Raw genomic sequence first — 17,304 nt, 5'->3', positions numbered from 1 at the left:
TAATTGAGGAGGAGAGAAGATGAAGAGGGAACTTACTAAAACAAAGACATGCAATGACAACAAAGGGAATAGGCATAAGAGAGAAAAAAAAAAAAAAAAAAGAAGGGAATAAAGAAAAAGGATAAAAGAGGTTTATATATAATAATACGATAAATCTATTTGGATAGAATCTATCTGGATAGAAAGGCATTTAATACTTATTGTATATTATTTTATAATATTTTAATTATATTAAACAAAATAAAAAGACAATTTTAACCTTATAAAAATTTTAAGTCTTCACTCGTATGTTTCTCTTCTAAAACTCCCGCCTAAAATTACTATCCAACATATTAAAGCTGCACATTTTCAAAACAAAAAAAATTAGTTATGAAAATGAATAATGACAGTCATGACACTTAGGTGACAGCACACCATTAACTGTAATTAATGTATTCTCTTTGCATTTTCTTTTTATTTTATTTCATTCATGGATTATTTTACTTTGTCCGAATTGATTGACGCACAGAATGACTAAAGACATTAAATAATAAAAATATTCTTATTTTAAAATTATCGTCTTGCCTCAAACTGAATGGACGAACTTCATCTGTGTTGAAGTCTGCCTACACTGGGCGGACTGCATCTAAGATGCAATCTGTATTGAGATGCAGTTCACTATCTGGCGGACTGCACAGTATGCAGCCCATTGGCGGGCTACATCTAAGATGCAGTCCGCTAGAAAATTAGGGTTTGCCTGAATTGTTAGGTGGGGTTCATCACTGATATTTTTAGTGATCTCGTGCGTCAACCAATTCGAACAAAGTAGAATAATCCATATTTAAAGCCATTGTGACTCTTGGGATTCTAAAAATTCATTAAATCGGGTGACAGACTAAAATTTAAATTTAACAAGGAAAATAGAGAATGAAATTTTGAATTGTGACTAGAGAGGGTATTGTTAGTAAATAAAATGTTAAATGACATAATTATCCTAACGTCAATAATTGAAATGACAAAAAAAGACAATTCTATTTGGATAGATTCTATCCAAATAGCAAGGTCCATAATAATATTTTGATCATTTTAAATGTTCATTGGTAGGAAATTTTGTAACATACTATTAAAGTTCATGTATGCTCATATTTTCTCAACGTTCTAAAATGTTAGGGGTATGTGTGTAATTTTTTATATTTATAATTATAAAATTAAAAAAAATATTTTTAATTTATTAAGCCAACGGACCCTTGGCTGGGATGACTTTTTTAACCCCAGTGATTGTGCGATCCAACATGCAATTAGTGATGTAAACGGTCTTAACAAACTTATTTATATATTTGTTTTAAACAAATTTTATATTTAATTTAATTTCAAATGAAATTAATTAGGACTAATTGCGTCCTCAGGTCTCTATGCATGACCCATTTAATTTGGGGACGCTCGGTTTTCTGAATCTTTTAAAATTAATAATAATAATATTATTATTTTAATCATGCGTTTAACATGGAAATATAATTAATTAATTAATTTTGGACTAATCTAATGTTGCATGCTATCCGAACTTGGCCTATTCCCTTGGTTGGGCTAAACGTTAAAGGGTCCAAGACTAATTAGTTGAATTAAGGGGTGTTGTGTTATCTGCCCGGCCTTTGGTTCGATTAATTCGCATTTAATACTATATTGGTAAAAAATAAAAATAAAATGTGTGATGCTAAGTCTGAATTAAGAACATAATAATATTATTTTAAAAAATATTAATTGTAGAAATTGTTGACTTGTTCAAGAATAATGTAGTCCCATATGATCCTAGCAACTCCTCCTGGCTCTCCACAAATCATTATTTGCTCAAAATCTATTGTCTTTTAAGTAAAAGTTTTAATCAAATGAGCTTACTTAATGTAAAGCTGGTTATTTACCTTAACTAGAACCCGACTTAATTAAAAAATCTTAGTGCTAATAAGTGACAATAATAAATACATATTTTAATTTTTTAGACAATTCTATAATAAATATATTATATTGTATATTATCTAATCAATTATTTAAAAAATTAAAATGAATAATACATTTTTTATTTAAATTAAATATATATGGATATTCAATTAGGATCGAAATTAGACTAAGTATATTATCTACATAATAATACAATTACAAATGCGAGCATTAGAAATAAAATACAAGTATGAATTTAAGAAAAAGTAATTAAATCATATATCATGATTGTTTTATCATTTTCTATCATATGCTTTAATTTGTGTTTAGTTTCAATTTTATAATAAAAAAATCATTTTTGAACCCATATACGATTATTATTATTACTAGGATTAGTAGAAAGACCTACTATACCTTTAAAATACTTTTAAAATTTATTGTGGTTACTATTTTTTGTTTGGAAACTCTAATCTTAATTAAGTTAAATTAAATTAAGTTTAATAAAAAATAGAAGGTGGTGCCAAACATTACTCTTAAGAATCATTAAATATACTTCTTCTTTTTTTTTCAAATAATACATATTTATTATATATAATTTTTTAGATTTAAACACGTATGTGCTAAGTCAAATATATTTATAATAACAAAATCAACCAATAAAAGATATTTAAACTTAAAAAAAAGGATAATAAATAAATATATTTAATATTTGATAAGTATTACCTTAACAATCATTTGACAAAAATTAAATCACCGAAAATCTAAGAACAATTATTTTATTATAAAATGGAAATTAAACACAAAATTTGATAATTGTTGAAGAAAATAAAAATTCACTATGAAATTAAAACTAAACTCAAATTTTATTATATTACTGTATTAGTGGAAAATTTTAAAATTATTATAAAAAAATAAAAAAAAATTCAGTATGTGTATATATATATATATATATATATTTTAATTTATCCGTCCTGACTCCGTGACATGCTAACATTGAGTAGATACATACGTTAAAAGACAGGGGCATTTATGTCATTCTAAACTGCCGTTTGTTTTCTTAACTCGAGCCCACGGTATTCAAGAGTCCGCGTAGAGTCAGAAACCGCGAGAGAGAAAAAGAGAGCGCTGAATTCAAAGCAGAGGTTTCCGCCCGGACGATTCATATGATCTGATCGCTGTTTGATCAACTCTGGTCTCTAGTAGGATTCTCAATTCAGCAATGGCGAAACGAAGTAACATTTCTCGGCATCATCAAGGCAAGAGATCTTCCACCGTCGTTCTGGTCCTCGCCATGCTTCTGATGCTAACCCTAGTCCTCCTAATGCTTCTCGCTCTCGGAATTCTCTCTCTCCCCGTTAGCTCCGAAGATTCTCCGCCGATCCGAGATAGGCTCAAGCTAGGTCGCAAAGCCAAAGTTGGCGTCGAGTATGTTTTACTATTACTATTATGATTCCTTACCCTTGGTGATAAATAATTCGGTTTTTCTGGTTTGGAATTGGTGATCTCTTGCTATTCATTTATGCCATGTTTGGAACCTCCTCGTCCTCCTCCTTTAGCAGTGGTATGAAATGAGAAGAAAAAAAATGGATGTTAGTCAAAAGTTTTTTTTTTTTTTTTATTTGGCTTGGTTATGTATGAAACTTGTACAACTATTGGTACTTGTATTGTTTTTATCTTTTCAAAAATTGTACTTCCATATAAGCATTGAAAATATTGAGTATTTTATTACTTGTACAAAAGATAAATATGATTTGACTGATATTTTGCAGGGGTGGTGGTGTTGGTGATGGTGATCAGGCGGGAAGAAGAGGAGAGCAGTGGACCGAAATTCTATCTTGGGAGCCTAGAGCCTTTCTTTATCACAACTTTTTGGTGAGTTTATTTGTTTTTTCTTGTGCTTTTTTTTCGCTTTTCTTTTCTTTTTCTTATTTGTTTTGAGGGGTTTTTTTTCTTTCGGTGGTGGTGGTGGTGGGGGGGGGGGGGGGGGGTGATTTTGTTCTCTAATTAATGCACGTTTTTGCTCCTGTGAAACTTATGCAACGAATTTTCTGTAATCATAGAATTGCAAACGTTGAATATTTCTAATAACAAATTTATACAAAAGCATTTTATTGAATTGATTGATTGAATTTTGAGGTGCTTAATGGTACACACAGTTCTTTCCTCTGCCTAAAGAGGTTAGTTCTGCTTTCTATCAATTAGGGATCCTATTGATAAATGAAATAATTGAGCAACTGGCAACCTCGTATACTAATTTTTTATGTGAAAAAGTCAGAGCCCTTTCCAGATGAAAGATGAATGTAATTTGTCTTCAAAATTGAGTCATTTCTTATCACCTCTAGGCACAACAAACTAATGTTTTTCATCTCAAAATGACTGTTAACTCTGCAACCTATATTTCCAGCAGTATCTGCATCAATTTTCTTTTAGTTCTCAATGGGCAGTTGGTATCTTTGATTTGTTCTTTATATTGTTTGCACCTTGGTTTTAGTCTCTCCCCGAAATTTTGCAAAAAAGAAGTGTGATGTTCAGTTTTATGACAAATTTCTTTCTATCAATAGATTGGATGGGTGTTTTTATACTTATTTGTTTTTTTAGTTTTTCAGCTTGCACTAAGATAATTTAAAATGAAAAATATTTAATTTTTTGGTCAGTAAATGTTGACATTGGATGCTGTTTCCCAACAGTCCAAGGAGGAATGTGAATACTTGATAAAACTTGCCAAGCCTCACATGAGAAAGTCAACTGTTGTTGATAGCAAAACTGGTCAGAGTAAAGATAGCAGGTCTGTGTTTGACACTCCCATTTGTTTTTTTTTGCATGGAATATTAGATTACATATGGAGGAGAAAGCATTTAGAATGAGTGTGTCTTCTTATTCTATCTAGTTTAATTTGACCTGCAATCGTGTTCAATAGTGAATATTTCTTGCAGGGTGCGGACGAGTTCTGGAATGTTTTTAAAGAGAGGAAGAGATAAGACCATCAGGGACATAGAGAAAAGAATAGCAGACTTCACATTTATTCCTGTAGGTATGTGTTTGGAAGAATTTTTACCTTCATTTTTAGAGTTTCCCATGTCTTTTTTTCAGTTATTAGTTTCTCATAGATGGAATTTCTGTATGTTATTGAAAGCATTAGGATATCATGGATGAATATTCTGAACCAAGATAAATAGCAGAACTCATTAGGCACATAGGTTTTTGTGATACTGATTTCCAGTTATTATAGAGTTTGACTGGCAGTGGGCAATGTGTTATTGATTTGTTATTCATGGAGAGTTCTGATGCGTAGACATGTATTTAATGATTTGAATATTACCTACAAATTCATATCAATTTATTAGTCTAGACAAGGGAAATTGGTGATAACAGTCTTTAAACTGCTAAAGCCATGGCATACAGAAATTGAGTACTATAGACAGACAGGTTGGCAAGAGCAGCCCGTATCCCTAGAGTGAGTCAAGGTAGTACTTAGACTACATTTTACATAGAGATTTGATATATATATATATATCTATATATATAAGAACATAAGATGCATAAAAGAAATTTGTTGTATGACGTGTAATGTTATGCAATAAAGTACCAATATGCGTAAAATACAAAATATGAGTGCAACAAAGATGAGGATGTTACAATGAATATGTAAATAACAATAGAATTAAAAATTTTGATTATTTGTAATAAGGTTGGAGTGGCTTCTATTGAAGATAAGATATGTGAAATACAATTTTAGATGTTTTGGTTATGCAAGGAGAAGACAAATAGAGGCTATTGTAATGAGAATGGATGGAATGCAATAAGTTTTTAGCAAAAGAGATATAGGAAAATAAAGAAAAACTTGTAAGGCCATTGCTTATTCATAAACAAATGTGAGCAAGGTCGCAAATTTCTTACTTTCACTGTGCTCAACTTTATTTTCCGCTAGGTTGTTTCAATGTAAAATTCTAAGGTAATTGGGCAGTTAATCAGTTCTTGTTACTCAATAACTGCAACTTCTGTACTGTTCCTTGTGATATCTGCCTTTGCTATTGGGTAATTCTGCTTTACTTAGCCCAAGTATCTGAAAATTAAATTGATAGGTTTATTTGGGAAAATCAGTGGAACAAAAAAGCAGCCCTCTCTGTCATAATCTCAGTTAGCCTTGGATCTGTCTTCAGTTAATGTTCTGCCTGGACCTCATTTGTCAGATTTAATCTTTTCCATGCATCATTAGATAATTGAATTAGCCGGTTTATAGGTCTTTTCCCTGCTTTTCAGAATATGGTAAACCAAACATCTTAATAAAATGTCTCTGGTTATATGCATTGCGTTTGGAAGTTTTTCCTCTTAGTACGTTTGTTGTTTGATAAATCAAAATTTTATGCTAATGACAATGTGCTGTTCCCATAAGGTTGAACTAGATATTAAGAAAAGCAACACAAAACTCAAATAATGTAGTTTTTATTTGACTTTACTTCTACCTATCTGTCTGGCATTTGTTTAGTTTTTGTCTAGTTGGCTTATTTTTACTGTTATATATTTTATTGTTTTGTCTGTATTGTGGCTGGTTTAGCTTACTTCAAAACTTACAGAGCATGGAGAGGGGCTACAAGTTCTCCATTACGAAGTTGGGCAGAAATATGAGCCTCATTATGATTACTTTCTTGATGAGTTCAACACAAGAAATGGCGGCCAAAGGATAGCTACAGTTCTTATGTATTTGTACGAGTTACACCCAACCTGTTATTGAGTTCACTTAACATGATGTTCTTTGGTGGCCAAACTACAAATTTGATTTACTTAGTATTTTTCAACTTCATTTCTTTGATTGCCGACCTAGGTCAGATGTAGAAGAAGGAGGTGAGACTATCTTCCCTGCCGCTAAGGGAAATATTAGTGCAGTACCATGGTGGTATGAGTTGTCTGAATGTGGTAAGAGGGGCCTTGCTGTGAAGCCAAAGATGGGTGATGCATTACTTTTCTGGAGTATGCGACCTGATGCAACATTAGATCCATCCAGTTTGCATGGTAAATATTCAAATTCCTCGGTCAACAATAAAAGCTAAAATCCTGTAAATCGTGTTATCTAGTTATTTTAGATGAGTAGGATATAGTCTTGTTTAATATTGTTGTGTGAATATGTTGCATTATTTAAGGTCATTTGCCTCAAATTTCTACCAGTGTTCTCTTATTTGTCTAGCAAAAATAAATTATGGGTTAAAATGACTGCTTTTACGTTTGTGCTTCCTAACAGGTGGTTGCCCTGTAATTAAAGGAAACAAATGGTCATCTACTAAGTGGATGCATGTCGATGAATACAAGGCCTAAGCCACTTTTTGTCAAGGTAAGTATGGACCTTTTTCTTGGGACATCAGCTCTACTGGCTTTTTTGGGTTTTTATTTGTAAACAGTGAGGTTTTATTCTTGCTTTTATCAATTTTTGTCATTGCCGTTACTGCGTTCTAATTTCTGGGTTTGTGGTTGCCTTCCTTCTTTTCTCTGTTTTGGTAAGAGTGTGATTGGCATCACATGAAGTCTCACTCAACATCCTGGAAATGGTCAAAAGAGAAAACTGAGCCCCTAAATCCAGCGTTTTTGCCTACTCATTTGGCCAATGCTATATGACACATTTTTTATCCTTGTTATATGCCATCCCCCAAGTCTTAAGAGTTCATGATAATTGTGCTGAACTGCCCATCCTCCCCCTTCCAAGTGTATGCAGCTTGACAATTTCCTTTCTAAGGCAAAAGACTTTCCTTTTGTGCAGAAGAAAGTTGATTTCCCCCTGATGAAGGTCCCAATACAAGTGTTCTTGTTTGTTTAGACCTTTGGTTCACATGGGTTTTTTCATGTATGCACTACATGAAGAACAACCCCCCCCCCCCCCACTCCCCGGACCCTTTCCCGGGATATTTTTTTTATGGAGATTTGGAGTCCAGACTTGCATATCCAACCATATTGGATAATGGCAGCAGCTTGTGATTGAAAACGGTAGACAGTTGAAGTTACATGTTGCTGCATGATAATCTTTATATTGAAGCCAATACCAGATGCCCCCTTTCCACCTCGTTATTCTTTAGTTGGCACACTTTTTTGACCTACTTTAGTTGTCAACAAAAACATTTCGTGACTTGCTCAATACTCATTGTACGTCCTTTGCAGGATTCGTCAGACTGTTTATGTGGGATTTTTGGTGGCTTCTGAGATGAGTTATTGTTAAGGTTCCAGCATTAATTCCTACATAAACGCCAGTGCTCCTGATAAGCTGCAGTCATATGTGATTTTTTTTTTTTCCAATGTTCAAGTTCTGATTTATTATGTATGTATGGGCTTCGTTTATTGTTTGCCCAACTATTCCCAGGTTTTGTAACTCGGCCGGGTTATGCATACTTCAGTTTCAGTTCAATAGAGTTGTAGGGGGCGAATAATTAATAGGTCGCAACTAACTCAGAAAGGTAAATACATACATACCATTTGGCACTCTGCGCGTTTGCAAGTTATATTGTTTGTATTTCTCAAAAACTACAATACCCAGCGCTTCCTTTCGTTGTGTTGGGAGTATGCGGTTGATGCTCGCATTGATGTCTTGGGCATCTGAGAAATTCAGATAGGTTTGTTGCTAATTACAGATTGGACCTCCACATAGACTTCTAGTTTATGAATGGAAGGATTAATCGTCAGGGATAAACCTTTTTTACACTTTGATTCCTTGAAATATCGGAAGGGGAATGCAAGTAGTATTTGATATTTTAGGAAATCTTTTGAAATTTATTTACAGAATGAACAATACCTCAACTAGAACTTGTTGCAGGCGACGAACTGCAATTGGAAAAGGTTTATTTTTTTATTTTTATTTTTTATTTTTATTTTGATTTAATTATAACTTATTTTAACTTAATTAATATTTTAATTAATTTAACAAAACTAACAACGAAGGGAATGCCTTCACCAAAAAATTAAATCATGAAAACTTATAAAAATATTTGCGAATCACGAGATTATCTCAAGTAATGACCCCCAGCGACCACACAAAGTCTTATTTATTTAACTATTTTATTTTCTCTAAAAAATGTATGTGATTGATCGAAACAATTAGTTATTTCAGTTCTTCACTTAAATCCAAACAGAATAAAATGATTCTTTTGCCTTGCAAGTTGGCTGAAACTGTTGGTTGACGGGGAAATCCCCATCTTACCGTTGCTTTGTTTCAAGTTGGCGGGTAGAAATCCACGCCCTTTGTTTTTCAGAAAGAGTAATGATATGTCTGCAGCACTATAACTGTTAATAGATTATCTAATTAGATGATTTAATCCAAATTAAATAAGAAATTAGTAGATTTGGGTTGATTCTTAACAAATTTGTGTAGTTATTGGGTCGATCCAATAAAAAATTCAAAAACTGACTAATAAAAAGGTATGTTTCAATGTGTTGACATGAAACCCAAAATTGAAATTGCCTCTAACTCAATAACAACTTTTTTTATTTTCATTCTCACTTTCTACCAAGTCATTTTTCACATAAAGATTTTAATATTTTGACTATTTTTCAAATTATATTATGTTTTATTCTTAATTTATATCTTGACTATTTTAAATTGTTTAGGAAAATCAGAAGGAAATGAATCACTTAATTAGTAATTTGTGGGTTATTTTATTTTTTTAATATTTTAATTAACATTTAAATTTAAATAAATACTTAAATATGTTAATAAATTAACTTAATCTATACATATTAATCTTTACAAGTATTTTAACAGGTTAACCTGTTTATTTGTTTAATTAATATGTCCAAATTCGGGTTGACAATTCTTGACCCAATAAACTACAAATTAAGTTCAAATTAAATCTTCACAAATCCCAACCCATTAATGACCGATTCGAACCCAATGACCTGTTAACCTGTTTTGACACCACTGGACAGCACCTCAGACAATTTCGCTATTCAAGCCCATTAGACAGCTATTTTATCCCATCTTTCGAACGGCACAAAATTATTCTTCCGCCACCCCCACCACAAAAACAAAAAACAAAAGCAAAGCAAAGCAAAGGTAAGATGAGACCAACTTGGGAGGTAAAAGTAGCAGTGTCCATGCAAATGCGCTGCCCATGCAATTTCGGTTCATATAGAACAGGGCCCATGCAATTTCGGTTCATATAGAACAGGGCCCATGCAATTTCGGTTCATATAGAACAGGGCCGAGTTATTCCGATTTAGATTTTGCCCCGACAATGCTTCCTTTCTTTCTCATAATTATCTCAGTAGATTCTTGCCATATGTGCCAAACGAAACAAGAAAACCCTGATAATTGTGTCCTGCGAAGGAAGGGGAACAGTCTATAAGAAATCAGATTTTGACAAGGTTCCAGCAGAGGGACCTGCATTCTGGGAGAAAGATTGAATATCTAAATCAGCACAAGTTTGTAACTGTATAATCAATTATTGACCAAAATATTCTGTAATAAATCACAGAAACATTTGCATTTATCAACTTATTTCAGTTAATCATACGGGCTACACTAACATCAAAACATAATAATAGACTTCACCAGACAACTGAAATTTACTTCTACTCCTCTACAGTACACTAGAAATGATGGCCATGGAATGTGGCAACAGCAGCAGCAGCAACACGCGAGCATGAGGCACTGACAACTGAGTGATCAAGCCTATCCTTGCAGAATGATGTCAGGTCCTCGGAATGAGTTTAATTTCACAAAAGTAACAACCGTTTACGCAGAAACCCTCTTCGATTCACTTTAAAGCATGGTTGAGCTTTTCCTCTCTCTGCTAGGCTAGCATCCACGGAAAGGCCATCAGATCACCTGTTAAAGCTCTGAAGTAAAATTGCACGGCTCCCCTCTTGATGTTTCTAAGTATATACTTGGTGAACCTGAAGAAATGACATGAAGACATTAAATGTAACTCGAGATATTTTGTCATTTGTGTTCACCATAGGACCATATACTATGAGCAAGTTAGAAGAGTTTTCACCTTCACTGTGCTAATTTCACGGAGCAGGCTTAAAATCTCAATAAAATCGGCAGGTGGAGGGCAAGAAAACTTGATGTTCTCCTTGGTACATGGATGCTTAAACCTATAGAGCAGACAAGATGATGTATTTTTTAGCATATAATGACACTCCAATAGAATTTGAAGTAACCAAAAATTGGAAAATTAGAAGTTAAATATGCTAACCCAAGGGCCATAGCATGAAGGCAAGGCCTCTCCAATCCAGATACCAGTTGCTTCAGTTTCCCATGGAAATTAGATGGGGTCCTAGGACATAGGACTGACATTGCCATATTTTTAGTGCCTCCATACACCTCATCCCCCAATAGAGGAATTCCCAAGTACTTTGCATGTGCGCGGATCTATTTCAAAGTACCAACTGGGAAAATGTTAGTTGAAACCCATAATGAACAAAGCTGTTCTGCAAAAAATAATGTAGTAGCAGAAAATATAGGAAAACCCTGCTTTTGTTAGATTATTTAATGCAGTGAAAATAATGAAAGCTGCAGCATTAATTGGTGTATGAAATTAATTCATTGAAAATATGGAAGATACATAACGTGTCACCAAAATGGAGAGAAAACTACTATTTCATTCAGGAGAGGATAGCAGTTAGTCAATTTAAAAATGGTTCATAAATATTGCCACTTAATTCATGAATCAAGTCAATTAAAACCCTAAAAAACAACATAGGTAAGTCTATTATAGGACATAGGGTACCTGATGGGTGCGCCCGGTCTCTAATTGCCATTCTACAAGAGCAGAACCGCCACCAGCAAGAATTTCTATTACTTTGTACCTGATGTAATTCAATAACACCTATTAGACATGGATCAGAACCTAAAAGTTATACCCCCACAACTATGTTTTACATGCCTTTCGCTTTCATTCCTTGTAATGCATTCTTTAACACCAGCTTAAAATCCATGACAATGTAAATGAAGCAAAAGAAAAACTCCTATTAGATTGTGAATATCTTACTTTCAGTAACTTCTTGGAGCCTATGTTTAATTAGAGAAGCTAGGAATGCTTGCAGAGCAAAACTATAAGCAGTGGTTTCTATAAAGAACTCTATATGTATCAATATTGAACAGAATTCCCAACAAAGCTTGTTCCAGTGATTTGCATTCTAATATTTTCTAAAGGTTTTTTTTTTCCCCCTCTCGTTTAACCTCGCATTAACACAATCAATTATGATATTCCAAGTGCTTTACTGCATAGAAGGCAATGGCACTGATGATTACTGCCTTGGTAATCCATAATTCTATATTTTGCTATTCTGCACATCAAACATCAGTTTTGAACAAGTTGGAAAATATTCCAAGATCTAATACCAGTAAATGGGTTCTACAAGACCAAATTACTCAAAAAAGTAAACTATACAAAACATTAAAAGGCTCAGCAGCAGTAAATTAACAAGGTAAGAAATCCTGCTAGCATGTGCTTAATGAAAGAGAATAATAAACATTAATGTATATTGTTTCGGTCTTCTATTGTGATGCTACTCCCACATCTAAAATAATTGAGGGTAAATTATAGGGAGAAACTCAGCTCTTTAACATTGGATTCCAATTTTAGAAAAGAAAACCATGAGGTTAGTACAGAACCACTAAAATGTATCTAAAAACTCAAAACCCCTTATTTTGATTGATGTCACATAATAGGAGAAGTAATACAGAACATCTTTTATATTACCTTAATATATGATTAAGTTTTGGTTTGTTTTTTCTAGCCTGAACAACCTTAAAAAGGTGCACACTTAGTTGTATTTATCTGGTCAACTTTACAGACATGGAGAGTTGAGGGAAAGCTTACAAGGGAACAAAAGATGCGCAGAATTTCTTTTCTTTTTCTTTTTTTTTTTTTGGGGGGGGGGGGGGGGGGGGGGGTTTACAATTTACATTTTTGCATACAGATTTTACTAGGGGTGTGCATAACTTAGTCTAAACTGCTAAATTTGAGCAAACCATTAAATTCAGTCTGGCTTGGTTCAGTTTAGTCTTGTCAAATATAGTTTGCTTTGTGAATCTTGAAAACAAAATTATTTATGTTTTTGAAAAGTGTAAATTGTAATATCATAATAATATATATATTTTTTAAAAATAATATGCATTTATAATAATGAAATTATATATTTTTTGAAAACTAAATTTTACTCATTCTATGATGTTAATTCAAAATCTTTAAGCAAAGACATCGATATTGTATTAGTTCTTATGTGACTTTTTAATTATGTTATGCATGTGTATTTGTGTTATTATTTATTTGTATAGTTAGTTTGAATTGAAAGACTAAATTTTATGTAATGGTTTCCAAGATTGTGGTTCAAACTAAAGGCTACAAAAAATGGTTTAGTTTGGTCTTTAAATTCTTTCAAAAGAGCGACAAATCAAACAGCATAAACCCTCATATTTTAACATAAAGCAAAAGAGCTTTGTGGCACTAAAACTAAGGGCTACAGTTTTGTGCGCAATGGAGTGAAAGAAGGACCACCCCCAAACTTATAAATTAGGTTATAAGCACTAACTACCAAGATACTAATAGAGGATCTTAAATCACCTACTGGCAGCATGGCGTGTCAGTCTAAATTTAGCAGGACCAGGAACAGCAGTCATACGAGTTCTGTTGTTCAGATCTCGACCTATCGGAATATCAACACGTCCTGAAATTGGGGAGGGCACCCCACATGTAAGACTGATGTATCTCCTGTGGATTGTGCGTTGCTTGAATTGCTCGGATAAGTATGCATGAGCATGCTCATCCTGCCATCATCATACAAAGAGTTCAACATTCAAGTTAATGCTTTATATCCTAGCAACAAATTCCACTGGCAGATAAAAGAAATACAACCAAGAAGGTCTGAGAAGACTGAAGATTAGGGATCATTATCAAGGTGCAGAAATAACCTTTGCTACCACAAGCAACCCACTGGTGCCTTTATCTAATCTGTGAACAATTCCGGGGCGAACAGATGCTGAAAATATGCCGGAGCTTGAATCTTCATTGCAACTTGGACTAGGAACAGAAGAATTGAACTCTTCATCAGAAAGATCATCCATCTCAGAAAGTACTTGCTGGTTCGGAAATGCACATGTAGAAAGACTGCAATGGTGAAGAATGCCATTGACAAGTGTTCCAGTTGCATTGCCAGGAGCTGGATGAACAACCTGGATCGAGAAATAAGAATATATATATCGAGAAGTATAGTTGAAGGGTCAACCACAAGTGAGGACAGCCATGTATGTGGTGTTTTCGTTTTTTCTGCAATATTAAGGCCTCCTTAAACTCATGTTCAGGTTCTATTATAGTAAAAGTGGTGTGCATGAGCAGATCGTCAAATACAATCTTCACCACATTCCTGGTGAAAATTCTTTCCAATGATTGGAAATGAAAAATACAAAAACCATTCTTTAGAAGACACTGGAAATTGAATTAATGATCAGGCATCTTATGTGCTTTCTTATGCTTTGGAAGGCCTAAAGACAAGTGAATGAAGTGGCATTTTAGGAAGGGACACGAGTGAACTGATTCCACAGAATTGAACCCGTTACTAGTGCACACACACCAATTTTTGTGTACCATGAAGACATAAACCAGAAGGACGATATTATGTTGAGTTTTATAGCTTATGATAGTTTAGCAGCTGTTTTTTCTGATGTTAAAACCTTCCAAATGAAGAAAAATGAATCCCCACCTTTTCAATGATAATAATAATAGTAAATAAATAAACAATAGAACAGAAGAACAATGGATCCCAGAAAATGTTCGACCAACTGGTGAACATGCTGTACAACCAAGAAAAAGAAGTCTTATAACTGAAGTTATATAATTATAACTCGAGTTACAAATTCAGAACCAAATGTTTCCATTTCCAAGGCTTGCAGTGAAAATGAAAATAGTGCATAAAATAGCTCAGAGTGAGGCCATGTAAGATAACGACTTACATTGCTGTAACTGAGAGGGGACAGATCCAAAAATTTGTTATAGAAACTTCAAATAAGCATATGGAACAGAACCAGAAGTTGTAGATCAAATTTAATATACATGGAATCCCCCTATGTGTAGCTATTTCCTTTAGCAACATGCATACACATATAGAGGCAGTTGCTGTGTACATGAGAATCAATGTATACTGTCAATTCCAAAACATAATTCAAGTTCAATAAGAAAATCAATAGGTACAGACTTACACTCTTACCATGTGTGCCGCTTTGTTAACAACAAGAACATTATCATCTTCATAAATGATATCCAATGGAATATCTTCCGGTTCAGCCTTTAAAGGTTGCAACTCCGATATAGTGCACTTAACTTTATCCCCATCTTTGATCATGTGTGAAACCTGCTAAACAATAAACTTAAATTTTACAATAGCTTAAAGCCTCCTGGCTTACTCTTCTTGGAAATCTTGATACTCAAATTTGATATTGCAAAAGCCAAGCTACAAGAACCAAAATAGAAAGGGCATAATATAGGCTGGCAAGGACAAGACCGTAGTTAAAGAGAAAAATGAAATTTTTGTTTCTGTAAGACTGTAACCCCATACTCATAGTTATTTGCATTAACTGCGTTTGTCTCAAAACATTTATTGAAAAAAAGATATCCATACAGGACTTTATTTAGACAAAATGATGACAGTTGCATTAATGTAATTATGAGTCATTTGATATATATATATATATATATATATATATTACAAGTACAAAGTATTAAAGGAAAGGAAAGGAAACCAACATCAAAGTGGAAGGATCCTGCAGATGGCAGGATTTGAACCTGGAACCTAAGGGTGCCAGGGCTTTTTTTTTTTTTTTTAAATGCAAGGATAATAATGAGCCACATCATCTGTATAAAAAGTTTGTAGAGAGTTTCTATTTGTGTACCGTTAAATTTATTCATTTCAGGTGACACTAGGCTTGATAGATATTCTACCGAGCTTCTAAAAATTCTATTGTCCTAGCTTCCTACAAAAGCAACTATGGAAACATGGAATTCATAAGTTCTTTACATTAACTAGTTCTGCAAAATAATTATTTGTTGAATGAAACAAATTTAGCAAAAGAGGAACACAGATCACACAGCAAAACTGTTAACCAAATAAGTATAACAATAAAAATTTTGAGTTCAATGGAGTGAGTTGATTGGCTGCATTGTTTACACAATAGATCTACAAGTCAGTCCACAAACATTATCAGATTCTGTGAATATGCTAAAATAAGCCAGAGATAAAAGTTAAAAAGGTTAATTATAAGTTGAAAATCGATGGAGAATAATAATTATGCTTATTTTATCCGCTGTTCCGGTTCATGTGCAATACTACAACAGTTTTTGGCAGTTAACTACGTTCACTAACCCGTTTTTCTTTAAAGCTAAAATTGTCAATATCATGTTCTTTTCATTTCCTTCCACTTATTTTCTAGGCAGCCAACTTTCAGTTTTGTCTTCAATCTCACATGTGAAGTTGGAATTTGAATTGAACCCCAAAAAATAAGACTAGCTGGTGCTACGTTTGGTCCTAGGATTTTGTCAAGGGTGAAACTAATAACATCTATGCGTTTTTTATGAATAACCAAACCAATTTTTGGTTATTTACCATTCATAAATACCTACAATTCTTCTCATTTTAACCTACAAACCAAATAATACTTAGCTTTAGTTATTTCATTCTTATCTCCAAAATCCTAATTACAATATGGTGAGGGGGAAGGATTAACCTTATCGATTACTCGGCCATTAACGGTTACTAATCCAGTGCGAATGCTGGACTGCACGCGAGCTCTGCTGACGCCGGCGATGCGAGACGAAATCCAAGAATCGAGCCTCAGCTTGCCGGATTTGATATCGACAGTTTCGTTCAACAATACTCCGGCGTAACTGGTTCGAACTTCCGGAAATTGGCCGGAACCAGGGGCTACGGCAGGACCCGAGCAGGCTCTGACGGTTCTCCAAACCCTAACGAAACTTGTAGGGCTTCGATGGACGAAGCAGAACGAGGACGAAGAGGTCCGTAGGGCTTTGGTGGATGCGCCTGAGAAAGAGGAACACGAGATCATCTTCTTCGTTCGGGACGGTCGTTTAGCGTTGTGTCGTATGTCGTTTTTAAAGGAAACAAATTACTTCAGTCCCAAAGCGACGAGAGAGAGAATGCAATGCAATGCGAGCTCTGTTTATCTTTCTCTTCGGCAACCCAATCTCCACACTCAATCTTCAAACTTAATTTTTTGACATTAATAAGATTATAAATATTTTTTAGAAAAATTAACAACGTTATTTTATATATTATCAATTATTTTTAAAAATTATAAATATTTTTACGTACTTATGATTCTTAAAAATTAATTAATAATTTTACAAAAAATTGTGATTAATTCATTAAAAAAGTATTTATAATTATGTAAATGTCAAA

General features: G+C 33.6%; 2 protein-coding genes across 2 annotated transcripts; one reads left to right on the top strand and one right to left on the bottom strand.

Annotated features, from left to right (window-relative positions):
• The first annotated feature begins 2,995 nt into the window (after nt 1-2,995).
• LOC127808887 (probable prolyl 4-hydroxylase 3) lies at nt 2,996-8,519 on the top strand. Its single transcript, XM_052347587.1, has 8 exons — nt 2,996-3,336; nt 3,681-3,783; nt 4,599-4,696; nt 4,845-4,942; nt 6,486-6,615; nt 6,734-6,921; nt 7,148-7,237; nt 8,056-8,519. The coding sequence occupies exons 1-7, from the start codon at nt 3,131-3,133 to the stop codon at nt 7,219-7,221; spliced, it is 897 nt and encodes a 298-aa protein (XP_052203547.1). The 5' UTR covers nt 2,996-3,130; the 3' UTR covers nt 7,222-7,237; nt 8,056-8,519.
• A 1,780-nt stretch (nt 8,520-10,299) lies between these two features.
• LOC127808819 (RNA pseudouridine synthase 2, chloroplastic) lies at nt 10,300-17,056 on the bottom strand. Its single transcript, XM_052347466.1, has 8 exons — nt 16,613-17,056; nt 15,100-15,243; nt 13,808-14,068; nt 13,461-13,663; nt 11,622-11,700; nt 11,088-11,263; nt 10,884-10,986; nt 10,300-10,782 (listed from the first exon to the last, which is right to left on the bottom strand). The coding sequence occupies exons 1-8, from the start codon at nt 16,949-16,951 to the stop codon at nt 10,762-10,764; spliced, it is 1,326 nt and encodes a 441-aa protein (XP_052203426.1). The 5' UTR covers nt 16,952-17,056; the 3' UTR covers nt 10,300-10,761.
• Nucleotides 17,057-17,304: the final 248 nt, after the last annotated feature.

Source organism: Diospyros lotus, chromosome 8 (genome assembly GCF_014633365.1).
Source record: "Diospyros lotus cultivar Yz01 chromosome 8, ASM1463336v1, whole genome shotgun sequence".
Lineage (NCBI taxonomy): Eukaryota > Viridiplantae > Streptophyta > Magnoliopsida > Ericales > Ebenaceae > Diospyros > Diospyros lotus.
This window is presented reverse-complemented; position numbering and strand designations above follow the sequence as displayed.

Excerpts from the sequence above, each read along its gene's own strand:
- LOC127808819 (XM_052347466.1), bottom strand. The coding sequence starts at position 16,951 with ATGATCTCGTGTTCCTCTTTCTCAGGCGCATCCACCAAAGCCCTACGG. Across the intron at positions 14,069-15,099 it reads TTAACAAAGCGGCACACATG|GTTGTTCATCCAGCTCCTGG; the intron begins GTAAGAGTGTAA and ends TTCTCGATCCAG. Across the intron at positions 13,664-13,807 it reads GGTTGCTTGTGGTAGCAAAG|GATGAGCATGCTCATGCATA; the intron begins GTTATTTCTGCA and ends TGATGATGGCAG.
- LOC127808887 (XM_052347587.1), top strand. The coding sequence starts at position 3,131 with ATGGCGAAACGAAGTAACATTTCTCGGCATCATCAAGGCAAGAGATCT. Across the intron at positions 3,337-3,680 it reads AAAGCCAAAGTTGGCGTCGA|GGGTGGTGGTGTTGGTGATG; the intron begins GTATGTTTTACT and ends GATATTTTGCAG. Across the intron at positions 6,616-6,733 it reads GCTACAGTTCTTATGTATTT|GTCAGATGTAGAAGAAGGAG; the intron begins GTACGAGTTACA and ends TTGCCGACCTAG.